The sequence below is a fragment of the Dendropsophus ebraccatus genome, chromosome 3 (genome assembly GCF_027789765.1).
Source record: "Dendropsophus ebraccatus isolate aDenEbr1 chromosome 3, aDenEbr1.pat, whole genome shotgun sequence".
In the NCBI taxonomy this organism is placed as follows: domain Eukaryota; kingdom Metazoa; phylum Chordata; class Amphibia; order Anura; family Hylidae; genus Dendropsophus; species Dendropsophus ebraccatus.
This window is the reverse complement of record NC_091456.1, coordinates 98677891-98704055: the sequence shown is the minus strand read 5'-3', so window position 1 is coordinate 98704055 and position 26165 is coordinate 98677891. Positions and strand designations below refer to the sequence as shown.

At 45.3% G+C, this 26165-nt stretch overlaps 1 protein-coding gene across 2 annotated transcripts in view; it reads left to right on the top strand.

Annotated features, from left to right (window-relative positions):
• The first annotated feature begins 12240 nt into the window (after positions 1-12240).
• INSR (insulin receptor) overlaps positions 12241-26165 on the top strand; it is a 104848-nt gene continuing 90923 nt past the window's right edge. The window contains exon 1 of one of the 2 annotated variants that reach the window (XM_069962323.1): positions 12241-12320. In XM_069962323.1, coding sequence (XP_069818424.1) covers positions 12257-12320 — 64 coding nt within the window. In that variant the 5' untranslated portion in view covers positions 12241-12256. Of the gene's footprint in view, positions 12321-16485; positions 17423-26165 lie in introns of those variants that run through there. The other variant, XM_069962322.1, reaches the window with a different exon arrangement.

The window sequence follows — 26165 nt, the reverse complement described above, 5'->3', positions numbered from 1 at the left end:
ATTACCGGTGAGGTCCCGGCTGCTCACTGCAGCCGACCCCCACCTCCTATGAAGTGCGCTCCGCTCCGGAGCGTGCTTAATAGCGGGAGAACCACCCAGGACTTACAGTTACGTCCAGGGTCGTCTGGTGACAGACTTCCATGACATAACTCTACGTCCTGGGTCATCTAGGGGTTAAAGCGACTCTGTACCCACAATCTGACCCCCCCAAACCACTTGTACCTTCAGATAGCTGCTTTTAATCCAAGATCTGTCCTTTGGTCCATTCGGCAGGTGATGCAGTTATTGTCCTAAAAAAATACTTTTAAACTTGAAGCCCGTGCCAAACGGGAGTATATGTGACCTAACTTTGCCACTGAAACATTTTCTCCATGCTGAACATTGCACAGGTCCTAACGATTTAGCCCATGTGCCGGGCTGCCACAGGTGGGGAATAGGAGGCAATCTTCCTGCAGCATTTCTAATGATGAAGAGGGTGGGGAGGAGGGACAGAGAGGTTGTGCAAAATTAGGGCACAGATACTCCCTTTTGGGACGGGCTTCAAGTTTAAAAGTATTTTTTTTAGGACAATAACTGCATCACCTGCTGAACCGACCGCAGGACAGATCTTGGATCAAAAGCAGCTATCCGAAGGTACAACTGGTTTGGGGGGGTCAGATTGTTGGTACAGAGTCGCTTTAAAGCCATTGTATGGTCTTCCAGTTCATTACCAGAATTTTGCAGACGTGTTTTCTGAGAAGAAAGCTGATACTCTACCTTTGCACTGGCCATACAGTTGTCCCATGGACCTTATACCAGACGATACGTCCCCTTGAGACAAAGTGGATCCCCTCTCGGTTCAGAAGACTTAAGCCATGTCTGCTTATATCAAAGAAAACCTGCAGAAAGGCTTCATTCGCAAGTCTTCCTCTCCAGCTGAAGCCAGACTCTTTTTTTGTTCAGATGAAGGATGGGTCTCTCCGCTGTGCATTAACTACGGTGGTCTCAACAAGGTTACAGTGAAGAACCGGTATCCCGTGTCTTTCAGCATCTTCATGAACCTGAATTTGCAGGGCGTGTACAACTTGATCAGAATTCGTGAAAGCAATGAGTTCAAAACTGCCTTCAACACCAGAGATGTGCACTTCGAATACCTGTTGATGCCCTTTGGCTTATGCAACACCCCAGCCATCTTCCAAAAATTTGCCAGCAACATTTTCCGAGACTCCCTCTACTCAATTGTTGTCATGTACCTTGATGATATTCTGATCTTTTCACCTGATCTGCAGATTCATGTGCGACACGTACATCAAGTACTGAGATGCTTAAGAGTTAATTGTCTCTACGCTAAGCTAGAGAAGTGCGTGCTCCACCAGACCAGCCTTCCTTTTCTCGGGTACATCATCTCTGACAGTGGTCTACGAATGGATTCAGCTAAGCTGGTTCTTCAGTGGCCACACATCATTGGCTTTCGAGCTATACAATGGTTCCTGAGTTTTGTTAATGGCAGTTCATCCCACACTTTTCCACCCTGGTCGCGCCAATTGTGGTCCTTACCAAGATCGCTAACCGTAAGTAATGGCCAGCCGAAGCTGAGAAAGCCTTATCCAGATTGAAGTCCGCCTTTGCTTCTGTCCCTGTTCTGACTTGCCAGGACCCTGCCAAGCCACTCTCTTTGGAGGTGGGAGCTGGAGCGTTTCTCACCCAGAAGGATTATTTGGTTAGGACTAGAATGTGTGGTTTCTTCTCCAAGACATCCAGCACATCTTGCGGCTGCATGGACTACCACAACATATTGTTTTAATCAGGGACCTTAATTTGTTTCCAGGTGAAGCTAGACTTTCTTCAGCCTAACACCCTAAGTCAATCAGGTCCTAGGAAATTATCTCTGCCATTTTGTCTCCGCTCCCAAGGACAATTGGTCGTCTGCTTCCGTGGGCAAAATTCTCCTATATCTGAATTCAAGTTCCACCAGCACATCTCCATTTTTTATTGTCTATGGACAACAACCTTGTTCTCTACTGCCTATGTATATATTTTTCGGGGTACCAGCCATGGATGAACTGGTCAAGGACTTTGCGTCCATTTGGGAAAAGACACACTGGGAACAGACATCTCTGATCCATGCATCTGGTCCAATGGAGTCCAAGGCAGACAAGAAGAGGAGACCTGCCATAACCTTTGCTCCCGGTGACAGTCTGGTTATCTGCCAAATATGTACGTCTGAAAATCCTGAGCTAGTTGGGCCCACGGTTTCTTGGACCACTTATGATGCTGAAATGCATCAAACTTGCAAACTCCGTCTGCCTTCTTCTCACCCGCTTTTTAAGTCCATCTTCCCTCCTCTGCAAGCAGTCACCTTTGAAATCTACATTGTTAAAGACATCCTGGCTATGAAGACAGTTATGGGGAGATGCTTTTTTTTGGTGGACTGGAAGGGCTTCAGTCCCAAGGAAAGATGCTGGGAGTTTAAGAGTAACATCCTGGGCCGTAATTTGCTATGTTCCCTGCTCTGGGCTACACCCACTCTCTCTCCTCTTCTGCTGCAGTGGATGCCGGAGCCCATGTGCCGGGGCTTGCTGCCAGCGTTCCATTGGCCCCATGGGGTGCTTCACCTCTTCCTACTCCTGTCTCTGGCTTCACGGTCCAGCACGCACATCCCTTCCTCCTAGGGCATGCGCACGCCGGCTTCTCTAGATATAATGTGCCTGCACACTCAGCTATACACACTGCTGCTATAATGTGCCTGCATTTACACTCAGCCATTCACACTGCTGCATAGAAAAATTTCTGTCACTGTCCTCCTGCACAGCTGTGATTCTCACTTCCTGATTGGTCCATGCGGAACACACACCCCTTTCCCATTGCTGTCATGTGACCACACAGACCTCTGAGAGCAGCCCTGCTTCTCTATTCTAGCCTGTTGTACTACACTACTGCATTATGGGGATCTGCAGTTCCATCCCGTATCTACAAACTGCTGCTGTTTTTTCAGGTTTATGCACTTAATATACATTATACACCACATGCTGATTGCTATACTGTACAGTAACTTATAATATGATATATTCACATGTTTCCAAAAATTTTTGTGGTGTGGAACCAATTTTCTGCATTTCACTGATTTCTTATGGAAAAATTTGCGTTGGCTTAAGAGTGATTTGGATTACAAGCACTGTCCCGGAACGAATTATGTGCGTAATGCAAGGCACCACTATATATATATATATATATATATATATATATATATTGTCCATAATAGAGCGCACTCCCAGTTCCAGTGCTGGAGTGCCAAGCAACGGAGATTGGATAAAAATCTCCACTAAATAAATCCAAGAATTTTGCGGCACATCCGTATAGTGAAAAAAAGTTGTGGTATTTATTGGTACATCAAAAAGCAAGTGCAACGTTTCAGTCTCATCTCGAGACCTTTCTCAAGCTTGAGAAAGGTCTCGAGATGAGACTGAAACGTTGCACTTGCTTTTTGATGTACCAATAAATACCACAACTTTTTTTCACTATACGGATGTGCCGCAAAATTCTTGGATATATATATATATATATATATATATATATATATATAGTCTATTCCAAGTGGAAACAGCGGAACCTCCGTGCAGACGCACAGTCCTCCACTGGGTTGGCCTGTACCCAGTACTTCATCCAAAAAAAATTGCAATTGAAGACAGCGTCCTAAAGTATCAAAAAATATTATCCTTTATTTTGCCATATGCGTATAAAAATACAACGTTTCGGCCCTTTAAAACATACTGAGCCTTTCTCAAATATATATGTATGTGGCAGTGAAATTATAAAATCAAGGATTCTGTTGGGTCATTTCCCTGAAGAAAGTCAGGGCTTTGATTAAATCCCTGAACCGTTTCAGTGAAATGATCAAATGAACAAGCCTCAAGCCTGGTTCAATGCACAGAGGCTTCCTGCTCTCCGTCCGCCCAATGCCGTGCCTGATACCTGAATGCTGCAGCCACCCACCGGTTCCTGGCATCTTCCCCTTGCCATTCGGACACTGGCTGGGGTGAATAATTGAACAAGCCTGTTGCCTGGTTCAATGCACATATGAGCCGGGACGCCGGCACCATCTTGGGCCTTCTGCTCCCGTCTGCCCGCTGCTGTGCCTGGTATCTTAATGCTTCAGCCTCCCACCAGTTTCTAGCACCTTCCCTTTGCTGTCCGGACACTGACTGGGGTGAGTAATTAAACAAGCCTCAAGCCTGGTGCCTGGTTTAAGGACGGGGAGCACCAGGCTTGAGGCTTGTTCATTTGATCATTTCACTGAAACTGTTCAGGGACTTTCTTCAGGGACATGACCCAAAGGAGCGGTCATTTTAACATTATCCTGGATTTGATCAAATCCCTGATTTTATTATTTAACTGAAAAAGTTAAAAAATGAAAAAGGTATACAGTAATACTTCGGTTTTCGAACGCTTTGGAACTCAAACAGCTTGGTATTCGAAAAAAAATTTACCCAGAAGTATTGTTTGGAATTCGAACTTTGCTCGATTTTCGAACGTTTTTCGAACGTTTTTGCGAGCGTGGATGGTGGGTTGTACCTGGCGAGTTAAGCAGTGGTGAGGCTTCACATACAGTATAGTGCTGTATAAGACTGCTGGAGTGCATATACAGTGCAGTAATAGTACAGGCAGTGCACCACCATCTCCCATACATTACAGTGCTTGGATGGTGGGGACGCTATACAGAAAAGGATGGTCAGGAGTTGGTGACTACTGTACTATAATTGCTGGTTCTGATGAACATTTCTTATGCTTAATGTCCTGTACAGTATAGTGCTGTTCTGTATTGTACTGTAGTGATTATACTGAGCACTTAGTGTAATAAATGAGTATTGTAGGTAATTATTGGTGGCTGCTGGAACCAATTAATCACATTTACATTATTTCCTATGGGAAGACACTGCTCGGTTTTCAAACTGCTTGGTTTTCAAACTGCCTTCCGGAACTAATTAAGTCCGAGAACCGAGGTACCACTGTATATCTTAATTTGTGGATTGGTAAAAGGTCATGTTTAATAGGCCCCACAGCAACAAAAAAAATTTCGACAGTAATAGAATGAGTAAAAAGTAAAAGCATTTATCATGCAACTCCTAACTTAAAATCTCATACAGTGGACCATGGGGAAGTTCATTCTTTTAGGAAACCCTTCAATTGGATAAATACAGATTCTGAGGTATACTGTTTATGCAGGTTTTCCTGGTAAAGCTATAACAGGAAATATAAAACTGAAAAGTATGTCCATAGCTGAACAATGGAACTGCAAAAAGGACTAGAGATTGTTTTTTTTACATAGGTAATACTCTCCTTATGACCAAAGCATTTATAGAGTTAACTGTCAGCACCGAAGTGTGGCTCCAGTGCTGACAGTTATGGTGCTCCTTCTTCCTCCTCCCAACTCTGTCACACCTCAACCCACTTTCGTCCTGCTCGCGCGCTCCCTCCTCCTTCATCACGGCCCTGTCAGCTTCTGGTCTTTTCATGGGGGTCTTTAGCTACAAAATCTGCACAAAAAGCAGTCTGGGGGGGGTCCTTCTAAAAGAGAAGTATTATCCATAGGAAATAATGGTTAAAAAAATCAGTCACAAAAAAGAAATATTGGTCTGAGGGGGAAGTCTTCTCAAAAAAGTTGTCTGCTCAGGAGGTTTTACTGTATGTATGTATGTATGTATGTATGTAAGTAAAGGAGTACAAATATGCTGCTTTTAAGTAAAATAATCAACATCTTTATACTGTTCTTCTGCCCTATAGAACTGATATTTTCCTGGTTTTCTCTCAAAACTGTGACCCTGGCATGCAACAGAGCAAACACTTTCCCACTCTCCCACTTGCTTGCATGTGTAATGAAGACCAACTGCCAATAAAATGGGACAGATTATAAGACTGCAGTTAAATTGTGACTAAACTCAAAAACCTCTCTCAAGGCTTCCACCACAAGCAACTTACCAATGGGTCAGACCAAGATCCACCAGGCATTCAGCAATATTAATAAAACCTATAAGCAGTATATAAAGTTGTAGTGGGAGGTCATGAGTCTTGATACTTACCTACAACAACAATGAATATAGAGGGTTGAGGATACCCATCACCCCAATTCACGTAGAGAGGACTTGAGTTTTCTCTAAGGGTTGGAGCAAGTCCTAACCAAAAACTCCTTACACATAATTAGTTACCTCCTAGATTATAAGAGGGGGGTTTCTGAGTAAAGTCGGTACACAAATGGAACATGAAATCAAAGAAATTCTTTTTCTAACCATCCAGAGTTTGAAAGCCTTAAAGGGGTAGTGTGGCGCTAAACAATTATTCACTAAATAACACACATAACAAAGTTATACAACTTTGTAATGTATGTTATGTTAGTGAATCGCCCCCTTCCCCGTGTTTCCCCCCACCCACACCAAACCCAGAAGTGTAGTGCTCTATACATACCTGCCTCTTGCCGACCCCCGTCCGCCATCTTGTGCCAATGATGTCATCTTTGGACGGATGGCCGAACCGCTCCAACCGTCCCTAGTGCCGGCCGCCCTCTGCCGCGTCATCAGCTACTCAGCCGCGATTGGCTGAGCATAACTCCGTCCGTGTCGCGTCATCAGCTGCTCAGCCGTGATTGGCTGAGCATAACATCATTGGCACAAGATGGCGGACGGGGGTCGGCAAGAGGCAGGTATGTATAGAGCACTACACTTCCGGGTCTGGTGTGGATGGGGGGAAACACGGGGAAGGGGGCGATTCACTAACATAACATACATTACAAAGTTGTATAACTTTGTAATGTGTGTTATTTAGTGAATAATTGTTTAGCGCCGCACTACCCCTTTAAATCCAAATTACAAAAAATATTGAAATATTTAAACAAGAAATTAATGGAAAGAAACCATTAATTCCAAGGCTGTGAACCCAGTTGGTACACATATACCTCCATTTTGCCCAGTTAATACTGATTCATTACAAATTATTAATCTCTGATCTTACCCCTAATGCCTCAGCGAAGGCTTTATTGAGTAGAGGCATCTGTTTGGCTCCTACCCCACAGTGGGTTAAAGATAACAATTTATTTGTGTACAAACTTGCCCTGCATAAGTGTGAGACAGAGGCATGTAATCTTTGTCTCCTAAGGGGGGAGAGGAGAGGGAGCAGAAGACAAAGTGGATTGGCACAGAGGCCAGTTTTCTTCACTTTCTGAATGTCAATAAACTACCAGTGTGGCAGAACATTTTATATAGACACAGCTATATAACTTTCAACGTACTTTTAATAGAAAAAAAAGTTTTCCTTATCTCGAGTTCCTCTTTAAAAAAGATACAATGATGAGAAAAAAAGAAAAAAAAAGACCTGTATTTCATTTCTATCAGGGGATTTCAACCAAAGAATCAACTGCTGAAAGGTCTCTAGACAAGTGAGTTACCCCTAGACCATAGCCCCAACAACACACTCCTTTTTGAAACTTCATTACAGTAGACATGAAGATTGTGCACAATCCTTCAGACCGTTGCGAGTATGTAATGCAGCCGCCCCCTTAACCCCTTCGGCTGCTGCTTGGCTCCCCTGCTGTCTGTATATACTTTACCTCTCTCCTTGCTGCAGGGGGTCCCAGCGTCCTGCTCTCCCGCCCAGCCAATCAGTGGCTGTGGCTGGGCAACACAGTGATTGGCTGGGCAGGAGAGCAGGACGCCGGGACCCCGTGCAGCAAGGAGAGAGGTGAAGAATAAACAGACAGTCTAAGGGGTTAAGGGGGCGGCTGCATTACATACTAGTATGTAGTCCCAGGGGCCTGCCAGGACCTTGACTCCTAGGGGATCTCGCTACAAAACTCGCAGCAAAATCTCTGCTGCGAGTCGGTACGTGTAAATGTACCCTAAAAATCCAAAATGCCTCTCTTTTTGACATTGGAGTTGCTGGTACCTGAGCCAAGGCACAAGTTAGTGACCACTGCCGGTCCTACATTTCTATACAAGAAATAACACATTGTGATGGTTGTTGGATAATTTGATCACCTGCTGGGCTGCAGTAACCCATTATGTTCTGCCATCATTGGTGTTGTATTTACTTGCTAGCACAACCCCATCAGGTTAGTACGTTTACCTATCTGTCATAATTATGGATTTATTTTGGAATGCAAATACTGCACTATATTAGCACCTTGCTGTGTTTTTTTTGTATGTCCATCTTACTACATATGTATAATTCAAGAACCAACTGGATGTTACCAGTTGGGTTATGTCCCTGTCTGACACTGACAGTTGGGTTATGTCCCTGTCTGACACTGACAGCTCTGATTGGATGTCCCAGTGTAGTGACATGCCCCACATTGGTAACACCCAGTTGGTTAAACATTTTTAGTAAGCATAACAGAGGAACAGCACAACACAAAGTTATAAAAAGGGGTGATCCACAATCACAAATTCATGGGGAATTCAAGTATTGACTTAAAGGGAATCTGTCAGCACCCGGGCCCTACCTAAGGTGCTGACAGTGTGCTGTAGCTGGCAACCCCCTAGTAAGCATGGTACCTTTTGGTAATTTTCCGTGCAGTAGATTATGCACAATCCTACTGTAATAAAGGCAATGTGGCACATAGCCCGCAAGGCCCCGCCCACATATACCAATCCACAGGTGATAAAAACGACCTTTTACCAGAACAAGCACCATGAGGTGTGATATAAAATAAGTAATGAAAGCTGTAACATTTACCGTTTACACCTGTGGAGAGTAGTCAAAATGCAAAAAGGGGGTGACAGTGTCACTTTAAGTAATGCAAGGCTATAAAGATAAGATAGGCACCATACGGTAAAATCTTTGGGGAAAATGAAAAAAATGAGTTATGGATTTGCTCACCTTGTGGTGTTGTATCTAGAGCACAACACCTTAATGTGCAATCAGTTACAATAGGCTACCAAAACCTCTATAGAAAATCAAGAAAGGTTGACAGGCATGAAAAGGCAGACAATCCCAAGAAGGTAAGATCGATAGTTTTATTCAGAGTCTCAAAATAACGTGTGTGATAGACTTTAAAGGGGTTATCCAGTTATGGAAAATCTTTCATATATCCTTGCAAGTATATAGAAAACAATAAAGAGCCTATGCTTCCCTGGTGTCCTCCTAGGGTCCTCTGGGTCCCCTGCTCAATTCTTCCGCCTCCACTTCAAATACAGACTATGGTTGTGACAGCCCGTTTAGCAAACTTGTACCCCTCTGCCCCTCCTTGCCTGAGCTTTGTTGCATTTTAGCACATTAAAGGAGAAGTCCGGCCAAAACTATTTTTTAATATGTTATTCTTATGGAAAGTTAGACAAATTTCTAATGTACATTAATTATGGGAAATGCACATAGGGCTATTTCCCTTAATTTAGTAGATCAGGGAGACTTCAGATTCTCTAAAAAAAGATGACATCACGAAACGGGGGTGTAATTACAATGGATCGCCAGCAGGGGCGCACTATATATAGAAGTCAATGAGTACCATTGACTTCTATATATAGTGCGCCCCTGCTGGACACTCCATTGTAATTACAATGGATGTGTATGTAAATGTAATACAGTATACAGTGTTTTTGATTGAATACATTTATGGAATACTTAGGGGAGCAAGTGTCCTTGCTCCCCAAAGTATTCCATAAATGTAATCAATCAGTACAATCAGTACAGTAACCCGCCGAACCGCTGCCCAACCGCCGCCGCTACCGAACGCCCGCCGCTGCCGAACGCCCGCCGCTCTGGACTAGACTCAACTACTACTCTCATGGTGATGGGAGAGTAGTAGCTGGGTTATATCACCGCCGCCGCTGATGCTGCTGCTGATGGACGCAGGGGGAGCCGCTCATCACTGTGCAGCAGCTATCATCCCCCTCCGCTCCCCCCTCCTCCTCCGGCCAAACTTTACACTGACTATGTGATGGCTGACTCCCCGCCCGGCGCCGTTCTTCGATCACACCAGCCGGCCGGGGACATCAGGAAGCACAGGGAGCCGGCATGTGTGATCGGAGAGCGGCGCTGGGCGGGGATTTAGCCATCACATAGTCAGTGTAAAGTTTGTATCTGAAGTCTCCCTGATCTACTAAATTAAGGAAAATAGCCCTATATGTGCATTTCCCATAATTAATGTACATTAGAAATTTGTCTAACTTTCCGTAAGTAATAACATATTAAAAAATAGTTTTGGCCGGAGTTGTCCTTTAAGTGAAGGTGTTCCTCTGCTCTTCCTGCTGAATTCCCATGTATCCTGACCTGTGCCTATTTTCTGGATTACACTTGTTGCGTGACCCTCATCTGTACCATCTGCCTCTCCCATTGTTGACTTGGATTTCCTGACCTGTCTTAAAGCTGCCTGCCCTGACCCTACACCTATGATTCCTGTCTTGTCCCTGCCACTGCGCTGACAATCCGGCCTGCTGACCACATATACCTGGCTTCGACCCCGGTGCCAACTGCTTCTCACACCAGGATCATGCTTGTGGAGCGACCTGGAGTCTTCTAGCCCCAAAAGTCCAGTTTCTGCATCCTGGAGCAGGGAAAAGGGTGAAGACCTAGAGCAAACTTAGACACTGCTCCCTAATGTGGCCAAAATAAGCTCCAAGATTAGGACTAAATACTGACCAAAATACTATGTGTGGATTTGATCTATATGTTGTAAGTGGCAGTTTGTAGCCTTTATAGCCTTTTTAGTTGAAATTACGCAAATGCCAGTCACTCATAAATCAGACAAACTATGCTGACTCTGTACCCACAATCTGACCCCCCCCCTTCATCATTAGGAATGCTCCAGGCAGATTGCTTCATATTCCCCACCTGTGTCCGCCCAGCACATGGACTGGATCGTTAAGGAACCTGTGCAATGTTCAGCATGGAGAAAATGTTTCAGTGGCATTCCTAATGATGAAGAGGGTGGGGAGAAGGGGCAGCGGCACTGGCTTCAAGTTTAAGAGTATTTTTTTGGACAATAACTGTATCACTTGCCAAACTGACCACAGGACAGATCTTGGGTTAAAAGCAGCTATCTGAAGGTACAAGTGGTTTGGGGGGGTGTCAGATTGTGGGTACAGAGTCGCTTTAAATACCTATACTATTAAAACCCCTTTTACCATGATACATTGTAAAATTCATGTAAAAAATGTAGAGAAATGTCACTGTGACCAGCAATGCCTCGGGACATATAAACAATAGAACGCTGTAAATGTCTGTTTGTTAAACATCAAGAAAACTGTTTCACTTTGAGGCAATTGCTTTATGAGTACAGCTAAAACATAAAATCAACCTGTAAATGATCTGCAAAAAAACCAAAACAAACAACTAGCAAAGGTTTCTGTGCAGCTTTCACATTACTTACTGATCTCACCACTATTTGATCCTAAACATGCTGTGTGTAAATCCAGCCTTAGATAATGTTCACACGTAGCCCCCTCCCCCCAATAAAAAAAACAAACATCTTTCATTAAAAAAAATTCTGCTTTCATCCAAATTAAGGGGCATTTAATGTTACAATGTGCACATTACCTGCTTTTTTATTGAATTACATTGAACTCTGGCCAAATTTAAGAGTAGAGAGACTTTAAAGGGGTACTCCAGTGAAAAGCTTTTCCCCAGTAATTGAAACACATTACAAAGTTATATAACTGTAATGCTGCGTTTACACGGAACGATTATCGTGTGAATTCGAACGATAATCGTACGTGTGAACGAACGATCAAGCGACGAGCGAGAAATCGTTCATTTTAATTTTTAACATGTTCTCAAATCGACGTTGGTCGTTCGCAAAAAATTTGCAGATCGTTCCGTGTAAACAGTCGTTAACCGATTTAACCTATGTGCGAGATAGACTTAAGCGATCGCAAAACAATCGCAAAACGATTTTTCCGTACGATATATCGTTCCGTCTAAACGCTGATTGTTATTAAAAAAAATTGTTACTTCGAAATCGTTACTCGTACGATCGGGCGAATTATTGCTCCGTGTAAACCCAGCATGATATGCTTCAATCACCTATCTGCCCCCCTTCCCTATCTTCCCTCCCCCCTCAACCACCCACCAGGAAGTGAAGTAAACTCATTCTTACCTAATGACTGTTGACCCCAGGCTGCTCTGTGGCAGCCATTTTGTGATAATGAGGCCAGCCTACCTTTGTCAGATGAGTCAGGTTGCTCAGCTCTGATTGGCTGAGCAAGATGTAAGCCATCTAACAGTTTTACAGTCAGTTAGACATCACAGGAGACAAAGTGCATTATGGGAAACCCCAAACCAGGAAGCTGTGTCTATGCAGAGGATGTCATTGTCACAAAATGGCTTCCACAGAACAGCCTGGGGTCAACAGTCATTGGGTAAGAATGAGTTTATTTAACTTTCTGGTGGGAGGTTGAGGGGGTAAAAGATAGGTGATTGAAGCTTATTACAAAGTCATATACCTTTGTAATGTGTTTTAATTACTGGGAAAAAGCTTTTCGCTGGAGTACCCCTTTAAATGAACCAGATTTATCAGTGTGGCACATGTTGTTTGATAAATCTGAGGACTGTCTACTCTAAGGCCACATTCACACGTTCCGTGTTCTGCACGGAACACGGAGGTGGAATGCACGTAACGGACTTACCCCTGTGATAAGATGCTGGGAGTGGGGAATTGTATTCATATGCATCGCGCTGTAATGAATCAGCTACACAGATCTGTCATTTAAGCGCAGCGCATATGCATACAGTTCCCCCGCTCCCAGCAACGTGTGAATGCGGCCTAAGGGCCGTATTACACAGCCCAATTAATGCAACAAGCACTTGCTTATAGAGCCTATTAAACTGCTGAATTATTGTGTAGCAATATTAGCAATGTCCATGCAGCCTTTGCTTTACATAGAAAGTAATAAACATTATACTTATCTGTCCATGCTTCCTGATGTGCTTCTGCCTGTTTCTCGCTCATTGTGGCCGCCTTTGAAGCTTCTGAACCTGTCTGTGCAGTGACAGGTCGCTCTGCCGATCACTGGCCAAGATCAGACAGCTCCACAGTCATTGATTGGCTGAAAGGCCTGTCATTTCAGAGACTGCTTAAGCGGCAGCTGCGATAAGCAGGGAACAGGCAGCAGAAAGGTAAGTATGTTTATTATTTTCTCTACACAGTCATCAGCCATTGGCGTGGCTGGCGATTTTTTCAACTTGCTAAAAGACAACGATCAGCTGATGGTTGGCTCTTTGGCTGACTGTTGTCTTTATTACACGGAATGATATCTGCCCGAGTTGGCAGATCATTGCTCTGTATAATAGGACCCTACGTTTAGACAAACTATGAGTTTTCTAAAAGAAATGTCATCAGAAAATGACATATTGTTTAGATAATATTTTTATGTTAATTTCTAATTTTGGTGTCATTTTCTAATTTTTCAATAAGGCAATATGGCAGCGCCCATAAGAATGTACAAATAGTGAAATAAATAAAAATTTAATTCAGAAAAAAGAAACAGATTAGAATAAAATAACAAGTTTTACTATGTGATTCTAATCAGTAAAAGAAAATTTAGGTCATACATTCCCTTTAAAAGTGTCACTGTCGTTATAAAAAACTTTTGACATTTCGGAAAGACAAGTCAAAAGTTTTGATCGGTCCAGGAGTGTTCAGACCCTTACTGATTGTGAGAAATGCGCTGGACTTCTCAAGGTTTGTTCTCAGGATCAGTATGGATCTGAATGCTCAGACAATCAATCAAAACATTTTACACCTCAACAGTTTTTTATAACATTTTGTCAGATTTCTAGGGGCATACATTGATATGCTGTGGATGTACTGTGCACTGTGCAGCGATGTGCCTCGTCGGAGTAGGAAGGCCCTGTCCTCAAGCTCCCATTGATTTCAATGAAAGCTTCAGAGCAGGACCATTAGGTAAGAATGTGATTTATTTTTCTGAGTGGTCTATTTTATACTGAAATGTTATCTTTTTTTTCTTTTCAATTTAATGAAATTGTATGTTTTTTTTACAGTTTTGTGGTTTCTGTGTCCCTAACCATGCGGTTTATACGAGTAAACATACCCTAAGGATGCCTTCACGTGTACCAAGTTCACAGTGGATTTAACACTGCTAGTTTTGCAGTGAAATCCGCTCCGATATTTAGTACCATAATAGTCTATGGCTAGGCATTCTTGCAGCGGATTTTCATTCCACAGTGAGAATGCAGCAACTGCCATTGTTTAACAAGTTAGCTGCCATCTCGGTAAAAATAATAAACAGCCTATGCTTTTGAGCGTCCAAGTCCCTGCTCAGCTGATCAGTGTGCTGTCACGCTGAGGTCAGTGATTGGCTGAGCGGCCCATCAGTAAGCCGGGGCCGGAGATTCAAGCAGGGAAGACGAAAGCATTATTTTTACTGCCATGGCAGCTTATCAGTTAAACAAAGGCAGTCAGAACATTCTGCAAGTGAAATGTACATCCGCTGCAAATATGCAGGGCCATAGGCTATAATGGTACTGAGTATCGCTGCGGATTTCACTGTGAAACTCGCAGCATGAAATCTGCTGTGAACTTGGTCCATGTGAAGGCACCCCAAAGGCAGCTGCAGAAACTTGTGTGACTGTCCTCTTCACCTGAACTGACCTTGTTGCTGTAACAACCCCAGATGAAAGGAACTAATGCTGCGTTTACATGGAGCGATAATTCGCCCAATCGATCGTTTAACGATTTTGAAGCAACAATATGGGTTTTGTAACGATCAGCGTTTAAATCGTTCGAAAAATCGTTTGAAAATTTGTAAGAAAAATCAATTTTGCGATCTTTTTAAGATCGCTTAAGCCCATCTTTTATATAGGGTAAATCGGTGAAAGACTGTTTACACGAAGCGATCTGCAAATTTTCAGCGAACAACGATTGACGATTTCTTGCTCGTCGATTGATAGTTTGCTGTGTTTACTCGGAACAATTATCGCTTAAATGCGATCGTTTATGCGAAAATTCGAACGATAATCGTTCCGTGTAAACGCAGCATTATTCTCACTCAGGCTTGTGAGTTCACACTCATTTGTGTTTGCATTTAATCTACACGTCTTGAGAAGGGTAGAACCCCCCCTGTATTTTATTGTGCTTTTTATGGTTTCCTTACAATTAGTTTTAACATACAGAAAAACAAGGTTGGACACATTTTGTATACAAAAAATTGCGTTTCTTTTTTTTTTTTCTTCAATATAGTATGTCAATGGGAAGTGGATGTTAAATGGAAACAAAAAATGGTTGCTGAGTGCACACTGCATTAGGCAGTGTCTCTCCGATCTTCTTGTAGGGGGAGTTCCCAATATATATCATACACCTATGATGGATACCACTAATGCTGGGCATACACGGAGCGATTATCGGGCGAATTTTCACGATAACGATCGAATTCGAACGATAATCGGACGTGTAAACGCGGCGAACGATTAAAAAATAGTTCATTTTGATCTTTTAACAGGTTCTTAAATCGTCGTTCGTAAAAATTCACCGATCGTTCCGTGTAAACAGTCGTTCACTGATTTTCCCTATGTGTGAGATAGGCTTAAGCGATCGCAAAACGAATTTTCTGTACGATATATCGTACAATCTAAACGCTGATTGTTATAAAAAAAAAAATTAGTTACTTCAACATCGTTAATCGTACGATCGGGCGAATTATCACTCCGTGTAAACCCAGCATAATGTTACGTTTACACAGACAGATTTATCTGACAGATTTTGGAAGCCAAAGCCAGGAATGGATTTGAAAAAAGGAGAAATCTCAGTCTTTCCTTTATGACCCGTTCCCTGTTTATGGTCTACTCCTGGCTTTGGCTTAAAAAAATCTGTCAGATAAATCTGCCTGTGTAAACGCACCATTAGTGGTATCTGTCATAAAGGGATGGGGAAACTTTGGCCCTCCAGCTGTTGCAAAACTACAGTTCCCATAATGCCTGGACAGCCACAAGCATGATGGGAGCTGTAGTTTTGAAGCAGCTGGAGGGTTAAGGTTTCTCCATCCCTGTAAAAATCCTAACACTTTTATTAAATGGACCCTACTTGTGTGAACCCACCCTAATAGTATTGCACTAGTGTCCCCCTCTAAGCTATACTGTACACCAGTAGCCAATGAAACGCAGTCACCATAGAAGTCAGTGTTTACACTAGGAAACGTTAGGGTAAAACCTAAACACAAAGGGTGTTGTGATGCTGGACATGTCTCCTGTCACTATCCCCGGGTCACATTCTCCTCACATAATAGTGAGACTTGTGGCTCCTAGGGAAGGAAATGGCGCAATGTGCCCGTGCTGCAGGCTGTGTGGTGCGCTGCTGGCGCTGGCTTAGTTGCCCTGGTCTCTGTGTCTCCTGGCACTGCGCCCATGAATGTTGTGCCCACAGCCGGGCTCAGCAGCACACCCACCCCCGGGCTCAGCAGCACACCCACCCCCGGGCTCAGCAGCACACCCATCCCCGGCTCTCGCCGTACAGAAGGTGTCGGAGTGAAGCCATTCCAGTGTGATCCGCTCCACGCCACATGTTCCGCCAGCTTCTCCCTCCTCTCCCAGCTGACTAACAGCTCTTGTTTACTGGTTGGATATTGGTTGGAAAGGGGGGGCGAGAGACTTTGCAAGAACTAGTAATACATGTCTAGATTTTGAGACGATTTCCTCGGCTCGGGCGCATTTTTCTCCTCTTTTGCCTCCTGTGGGGCAGCGGCTCGGGAGCGCAGTGTGAACGGCGGCCGGGAGCGCAGTGTGAACGGCGGCCGGGAGCTCGCGGTTCTGTCGCCGTCTCCTCCGGGCTGGAGACATCTGAGGCGATCGGGTCTTGGAGGATCAGGCACTGGGCCCCAGCGAAGAATTCCCACATGCCTCTGGCAGCGCTGCCCTGCATTGTGGGCTAGTGAGGAGCCCCGGAGCCGCCGCCGCACACACCAAGAGAAAACACCCGCATTTGTGTTTCCTGCTCCAGGAAGTTGTTTTTTTCGGTCACATTCGGGATCTGTATTTGGATTTTTTGAAGAAAAAAAAAATTATTTTCCTGTCTTCTCCGGGAAGGAAATAGAAACGTGACTGGGGGGAGCGAGATCGTTTATAAGCGGAGACGATCCGGTAAACAAGCTCGTGGAGAAGCTCGCACCGCCACCGGGGATCTGCCTGTCTGCGAGGTCACCGGGCACCTGCCCCCCGCTAGCCGCTTCTGCCCCGGTCAGTCATGCTGCCCCAGTATGTGAGCTGGAAGAACCACATTATATATAAGTAGGGCAGAGCCGGGAGCCATCGAGTGTCGCGGTGTCTACTAGTCGCCGGGAAGGAAGCGTCTGCTGGGAGCTGAGCACCAGGACAAGGCTCGGCATGGGACAGGATGTGTCAGGGGGTGAGGGGCACCCCAATAATAACCCCGCACGCAGAGCCCGCTGCTCCGCTCTCCTGGCTGTGCTCGCTGTCATTCTCGTCCTGTGCGGCCAAAGCAATGGAAAAAGTGAGTACGATGTGATCTGTCAGTGTGATGTAATACGGCGAGTGACAGCCGCGCTTGTTATGTAAGTGTATCCCGGCTATATGATGGCGGAGGTATACACCGCACACATCTCCTGCGAGACTGGGGGGATGGCGTGCTGCGGCCCCGGCACGGTGCTGGCGGTATATACGGGCAGGCCTACCCCGGTGCACAGCCCGCAGTCTGTCACACAAAGCCGCGCCGCGGTATCGGCAGGGGGAGGCGGCGTGGCCAAAATCGAGGCTGCGTGTGAGGCGCCCACTGCTAGGCCGCGGCTGGTTTCGGTCGAGATGGTAAACAGCGGGGGAGGGGCCGGGGCCTGCAGCGGGGACGCCGCCTCTTCACCCCGACGGCCGCTACACTGGCACCCACGGCCCTTATGGGCACTTCACTGCCACACAGTGCACATCTTCCATAGGCTCCGTGCCCTCACACACCGCACGTCCTCCACAGACGCTCGGTTGGCACATCGCAGATCCCAGTGGCACATGCTGGGCATCTCCCATAGGCGCCGCACTGGCACATGCTGGGCATCTCCCATAGGCGCCGCACTGGCACATGCTGGGCATCTCCCATAGGTGCCGCACTGGCACATGCTGGGCATCTCCCATAGGTGCCGCGCTGGCACATGCTGGGCATCTCCCATAGGCGCCGCGCTGGCACATGCTGGGCATCTCCCATAGGCGCCGCACTGGCACATGCTGGGCATCTCCCATAGGTGCCGCACTGGCACATGCTGGGCATCTCCCATAGGTGCCGCACTGGCACATGCTGGGCATCTCCCATAGGTGCCGCACTGGCACATGCTGGGCATCTCCCATAGGTGCCGCACTGGCACATGCTGGGCATCTCCCATAGGTGCCGCACTGGCACATGCTGGGCATCTCCCATAGGTGCCGCACTGGCACATGCTGGGCATCTCCCATAGGTGCCGCACTGGCACATGCTGGGCATCTCCCATAGGCGCCGCACTGGCAAACTCTGCATATCCTCCATATTTGCTGCACTGGCAACACACAACCCCTGTAGGCATATCACAGGCACATATGCCCCAGAAGTGCTGAACTGGCACATGCTGAACATCCCCCATAGACGCTACACTGGCACATGCTGCACATGCCCCATAGACGCTACACTGGCACACACTTGCACACCTCCCACCATAGATGCTACACTGGCACACACTGCACATCCCCTTCCATAGACACTACACTGGCACACATTTCACATGCCCCCCCCATAGACACTGCTCATGCCCCCACCATGGACGCTACCCTGGCACACACTGCACATCCCCCACCATGGATGCTACACTGGCACACACTGCACATCCCCCGCCATGGATGCTACACTGGCACACACACTGCACATCCCCCGCCATGGACGATACACTGGCACACACACTGCACATCCCCCGCCATGGACGATACACTGGCACACACACTGCACATCCCCCGCCATGGACGATACACTGGCACACACACTGCACATCCCCCGCCATGGACGATACACTGGCACACACACTGCACATCCCCCGCCATGGACGATACACTGGCACACACACTGCACATCCCCCGCCATGGACGATACACTGGCACACACACTGCACATGCCCCGCCATGGACGATACACTGGCACACACACTGCACATCCCCCGCCATGGACGATACACTGGCACACACACTGCACATCCCCCGCCATGGACGATACACTGGCACACACACTGCACATCCCCCGCCATGGACGATACACTGGCACACACACTGCACATCCCCCGCCATGGACGATACACTGGCACACACACTGCACATCCCCCGCCATGGACGATACACTGGCACACACACTGCACATCCCCCGCCATGGACGATACACTGGCACACACACTGCACATCCATGGCTGTCAGTTTGCTGTCAGGCTTTGTTTATCATCGAGCTGTGCTATGATTGAATGGACATGACTGGCAATGGCTTCTCCTCAGGAATAGGCAGCTGTCACTAATACATTGCATAGTTGTTTATAATATTTTGTACTTAGTCTTTCTTGGTGTATGCCAGCTTGGCATAGGCCTGAAGGACAGGCTTTTGACCTCCATTGGGCAATGTAAGGCTATGGACATGTTTACTGTGTATCTTAAATGCATCCCTGATATACACTGGCACCCTTTCTTTTGGGCAAAAGGGGGCACTCATATTACTTCTGTTGGCAGCCACCTGTATCATGGGCCCTGTGCTATACTTTCATTTACCTCTATACAAGTTTACTTGTGTCTGTTTCTGTACCATGTTAGTCAGTATGTTACCGATCTGTTATTGCATATCTTTGCATAAAAACCATACTGAAAAGGGATCTCTACATAGAACAGGGGTGTCAAACTCAGGCCGTCCAGTAGTTGCAAAACTATGGTTCCCATCATGTCTGGATAACCAAAGCTTAGCTCTGGCTGTCCAGGCATGATGGGAATTGAAGTTTTTTTTAACAAGTGGAGGGCCTGAGTTTGACACCTGTGACATAGAGAATCAAAGACAATTTCCCCCCCCCCCCCAAACCAAAGGAACAATTTAGGCTAATGTCAGTAGTGCAAACTGAGAGAGATCTGCGGGAGGCACTATGGCTACAGATACACTGATCGCAATTTATGTCCGTCTCAAGTGCAAAATGACAGTGACTTTATAACAATGCATAGCTCCAACCAAGCATGCTCACTACAACCCAGCATCTGCTAGGAGAGTTGCGGTGTGACCAGACTGAGGCTGCCCATACACATAGGTTGGCCAATTTTGGCTGACCGATTGTATTAAAACCACACTTGGAACAGCCTGCAATCAGCTGATGAGCGAGCAGATCCTGATTTAATCTTCTGTGCGACTTCTAATCCTACCTATCGGCTGCACTTATATCTATCGAAACAGGGGATGTGCAGCTGATAATGCATGTATGTGATCATGCTGGGTAATGGCGCTGCTAGAGAGCATCCATCTTCCCAATCAGCGCTAGTTTGTGGCCATACATGGCCGAATATTGGTCTGTGTAACTGTAAAAAGAACCTTAAGATCTTCGCGCCCCTTTACACGCACAGATTATCTGACAGATATCTAGCAGATTTTTTCAGCCAAAACAAGGAATGGATTTGAAAAGAAAATTCCTCTATGACCTGTTCTCTGCTTGTAGTTTGTTACTGGCTTTGGCTGCAAAAATTTGTCAGATAATTGATCAGCAAGATTGGCGCTCGTTTGCAGTGCCTTTACAGGGTAGGACCAATCGTGTGGCCAAGATGTAGGGATTGTTCCGGTGGCCATTTGTTTGTTGCACAGGTAGATGTGCAGCCAGTAATGTGTTCTCGCTCCTCAGCTGATTGTTTCCACTTTTTCTTGGGAATTATTGGCACAATGAGAGTTTCTAGGAATGCTTGTTGCCGAGAATTGGCCTGGGATGGTGCTGATGGGATGTCTTGTGTATAGGCAAGTCTCAGTATATAGCCATATCTATGGAAAGAGTGGACAGTGTAAAAGGGCATTTACGGAGCAGGTCGGGCCATGTGAGTGGGCAAAACAAAAATAAATAGCAAGCAGGGGGTGGGAGAAACATAATAAAGAATCAATACTTACCTGTCCCTTTGTCCCATTGCACTGAGCACCGTCGGGCACCAGTTTCTCCCAGGTTCTAGTTCTATCAACCACCCAGAGAGAAGGGCTTGCTCAACCAGTCAGCCACTAACTGGATGAGCAGACATTCTTGAGCTGGGTTGTGACGTAGCATGAGCGGGAGCTGTTGGAGGCTGCTGGTTAGGGCTGGGGGGGGGGAGGGAGTAAGTATTCTTTATTTTCCCGCACTCCCCCCTGCCTGCTATGTATTTTGTTTTGGCCGTATTTCTCCTTAAGTTATGTCCCCCACCCATTGCCTACATGGCCTCATAGGCCAAACCCTTTTTCAAAGTATAGTACATGTCTAAAATGCATCAAAAATATGGTGCTGATTTTTGGTGCACAAAGGTTTGTCTACAATGCAGACAGATGCAGAGAATAAAATCTTGTTTATTTACTATGCCTTTAAAATCCAGAAGCAGCATGTATGTTTGCCTTTTTTCCTTATCAGCCCATTTAGTCTGGGATTTTGCTGACTGGATGTCTTGAGTATAGGCAAGTCTCAGTATACAGCCATATCTGTGGAAAGGGTGGACCGTTCTTGTTTACATGTAGTCCTGTTCTTGGCAACAAAAATAAGGAAGGCCATATGAACTACAGATAGGTGTGGGGGAGGGGCATAAGTCTGTGGATATTAACATCAAGAACTGTTGCCATTGCAATTATTAGTGGAATTTAAAAGAAATTGGTCTATTCACATCAAAAAAGCAGAGCAAATTTATGAATTATGGCAAATCACTCACAAACTGGAATATATGAAAGCAGTTTAATGTTATTTTTTTCCTGGCACTCCATATATTCGTGTTTCAGAATGTTCATAATATGGGTCAGTCAAGAACAGGACTGATACCTTCCCCAACAATATGGTTTGGGAAAGTAATCTATGCTTTGTCCTGATTGGAATGAGATGCATTGCTGAGCATAGTGCCTCTTCAGCTTCTGTTCCTTTACACTGGGATTGACGTAGTGTAGTGATAGAGTTGTACGACTCCTTCAGTGACTTCTACAGCTGAAAGTGTGACGCGTTACTTTTATCTGTTCTCCAGTTATTGCAGTGTGTTTATACTGGAAAGCACTATTGAAGGTAAACTATGCCAAGGCTTTTTCAACCCCTTTTAATGCCAGCAGTAAGGGCTTTCATAGCCAGCTGAAAACTTTAGGCACTCGCAGCAGACTTCTAGGTATGTTAGCTACTTCGGATCTGTTCATGTCCTTATATACAATGTTCCTTCATATTAGCATATCACCATGGTTCTTAGCTTTGTGTGTATGGCCAGTTTAAGGCTATGTGCAAAAACCCTCAGCTGTGTGAGCACCGGGCCACCATTCTCAGTATAGGGCCATGTTGGAACACCACCATTGATTTTATTGGGAGCTTCAGAGTCGGACTGTTAAGGAAAAGGGATGTGGACTTTTCTAGGCCAAACTGCACATTTTTGAGGCAGAAATCAGAGTTGTTGTGTTTAAAGACTGCACTTGTTTTTGCATTGTGAACATGGCCTAATACTGATGTACATAGACATAGGGTTTAGAGTTGCACACACACAGCGCCAACAACCGTGTACAAACAACAGAAATAGCAGATATCTGTAGATGATTTCCCAACATGTTGATAAATTGTTTCAACACATTGTCATATGAGCCCAGTGTTGTTGAGTCAGTCGTTTCTTCACTGCCTTAAACTGTGGTGAAGCTTGTGTAAGTCTGTAGTGAAGTGTCGGTTAGGAAAGAAAGAAATGCTGCTTTATGTACCGTATAACTTAGGCTGGGTTCACATTACATTTTTGCAGTCTGTTCAACATATTCATTTTTAAAAGGTTACTTTTAACATACATAAAAACGTGGTTGACCCCTTAAACAAGTGTGTGGGAAGGCGGGGTGTCTGGGTGGCATTGCAGTGGTTGGACCCCCAGTGATCTTTTTCATGATCAGATATTATAAAGCTTTCTGGTAGATGAGACTGCAGCAGATAAACACTGCAAGAAGTTCCGAGCGACTGCTTGTTCCATGTGTTTCCATTGTAAGATACAGAAAGCAATTTCTCTCCTGTTGCCAATGTTACTACTGACCACATTTTTTATTATTTGTTTGGCATATCCTTTTCAATTCTTGAATTCAAGTGTCTACATGGCCACAAATCTCTGAGGGTGATGACCTGAGAAATGTTATGGCTGATGTGTGTACTTTACCCTTCCCCTCCATGCCATTTGTTACAACAGATTTGGTTCTTGCTTCTGTTTAAAGGGGTTATCCAGTGCTACAAAAACATGGCCACTTTTTCCCCTCTCTTGTCTCCAGATTGGGAGGGGTTGGGGTTCCAATGAAGTAAATGGAGCTTAATTGCAAACCACACCTAAACTGGAGACAAGAGTGGGGGAAAAGCAGCCATGTTTTTGTAGCACTGGATAACCCCTTTAATGTCTTTTCTTCCCCTTTTGTTTTCTTTTATTGTTCTTGTACCAAATTTTCCATATTTTACTGTAATGAAAATAAATCGGTAGGTTTAGTCATGTAGTCTACATTTATTTTCACTGCAAGGAGGCTGCACCAAACTGCATTTAGTACTATTTTAAGGTGTAAGGCATTTGGTGTCAGATTTTAAAGGGGTACTCCGGTGGGGGGGCACTTTTTAGCTGGGACCGGGTAGGAGGTGGCTGAGGAAAAAGACGTCCACTCACCTCCCCGGTTTCAGCGGCGGGTCCCGCATCGTGGCGCTCCGGTGCCCGGCAGCTTCCTGGTGTCTGACGCTCAGCCATTCAGTATAGGAGGCGGGATCCGTGTCAAGTGGACCTGAGACGTAGCGTCTTGGGCGGCGTCCGACACCAGGAAGCGGCCGGGCACCGGAGCGCCGCGATGCGGGATCCGCCACTGAAACCGGGGAGGTGAGTGGACGTCTTTTTCCTCAGCCACCTCCTCCCCGGTCCCAGCAAAAAAGTGCCCCCCCCCCCGCCGGAGTACCCCTTTAAAGGGGTATAATGCTAAAAACTATAGGCCTTGCCTTGCTAAGACTAAGTATGCCTGTACAGTGGTATCTCGGTTTTAAGACTGCTATGAACTCAAACAGTTCACTTCTCAAACTGTTATTTTCAAGGAAAGTTTGCTTCAGTTCTCAAACTCTTGCTCACTATTTTGGCCCACTGTCTTGAAAGTACAGTGATACCTTAGTGTTTGAACACTTCTGAAATAGAACTGTTCAGTAGTTGAACAAAAATTTACCAGGAAGTAACGTTCTAAACTCGAATAATGCTCGGCATCCGAACGTTTTTGGGAGCATCGATGGTGGGTTGTATGTGGTGAATTTAGCACTGGAGATGCTTTACTTACAGTACAGTACTGTATAAGACTGCTGGAGTGCATATACAGCACAGTAGTAGTAGTACAGTCAGTGCACAGTCACCATCTCCCATCCTTTACAGTGCTATAAGTAAAGGATGAGTGAAGAGTTGGTGCACTAGTTGGTTTTACTATAATTGTTGGTTTTGTTGAACATTTCTTGTTTTAAGTGTATTGTACAGTTCTGTTGTGTACTAAAATGATTAAACTGGGCACTTTCCAATGTAATAAAGGAGTATTGAAGGTAATTATTGCTGGCTGCTGGAACCAAACACATTTACATTATTTCCTATGGGAAGACACTGCTTGGTTCTCAAACTGCCCCCCCTGAACCAATTACGTTCAAGAACATAGGTACCACTGTATTTAAAATAAAGATGTCAAAATTAGAGGGGTTTTTTTTTGTGACTTTTACTTGGAGGACTTATGCCCTTGCTAGATCATCAATGTCTGATAAGTGGGATGCCAACACCCAGCAGCCTTGCCAATCATAGTCACATCTCTTGCGTATACACAATGGTGCTGGGATGGCTTGTTCATTGTGTTGTGCCCGTGTTTTGGGTGCCACGGCTCTCCTGAACAGCTGATTGGTGGTCGTTGTCCGCACAACATCGACATTAATGGCTTATCCTTAGGGTCCATTTACACAGAAAGATTATCTGACAGATTATCTGCCTAAGATTTGAAGCCAAAGCTTTTTTTTTTTTTTTTTTTTTAGTAGGAACACAGTTAATTTCCAACACATAGACAATCCCCTAATAGCAGGAGTGATGCCCATGTCCCTTTCATCATGTATAGGGTGTGTTGCGTACTTATATGTGCAGAGTATGATGGTCCCTTCATATTAGTCACATACAGGTGTCATGTAAAACAAAAGTAACTGCATTTAGTGTGGCATTATACAGCTATATCATAAGCATATATGCTGTTCTCTACACTCTTGTTCCCTGGTATACACTTTAATTTAAGTAACTACCCAATCCGACCAATTAGGGTACTATTACACGGAACGATAATCATCTGAATCGGCCCGATTCGGACGATTATCGCTCCATGTAATAAGTACAACGATCAGCCGATGACAACAATCATTGATATAGGTTTGGACCTATTTTCGTCAGGCACCGACCGCGCACCGCTACGTGTAATAGCGGTGCGCGGCCGGCGACTGATGACATACATTACCTGCTGCGGTCTTCTCCCTGGGTCCCGCTCGCTCTAGCTTCAGAGTGGCCTGTCGGCTGATAATTACAGGCCGCGGCGGTCCCGGCCTGTCAGCTGACAGGCCACTCTGAAGCTAGAGCGAGCGGGACCCGTGGAGAAGAAGACCGCAGCAGCAGCCCTAGAACGTGGATAGGTAATGTATGTAGTTAAGCAAGGGTTGCAAGGACATCAGTAACTATGTCCCTGCAGCCCTTGTTTAATCATCGGGCCGTGTAATAGGTCCAATAAATGAGCGACGATCTAGCAGATCGCTGCTCGTTTACAGGTATTATTGGGCCCTGCTCGGCCCGTGTAATACCACCCTTAGTCAATGGAGCCTGACATGTACAGTTGTGCTCAAAAGTTTACATACCCTGGCAGAATATTTGCTTTTTTGCTCTGTTTGCTACTCTATTCTTTGCTATTCTTCTTTTTTTTTTTTTTTTTTTTAATTTATTTAGAGAATATAATAACACAAACTGTAGTTCTGGAGTGGCCATCTGAGTCAATGGACCTCAATATCATTAAGCCCCTTTGGGGTGCGCAG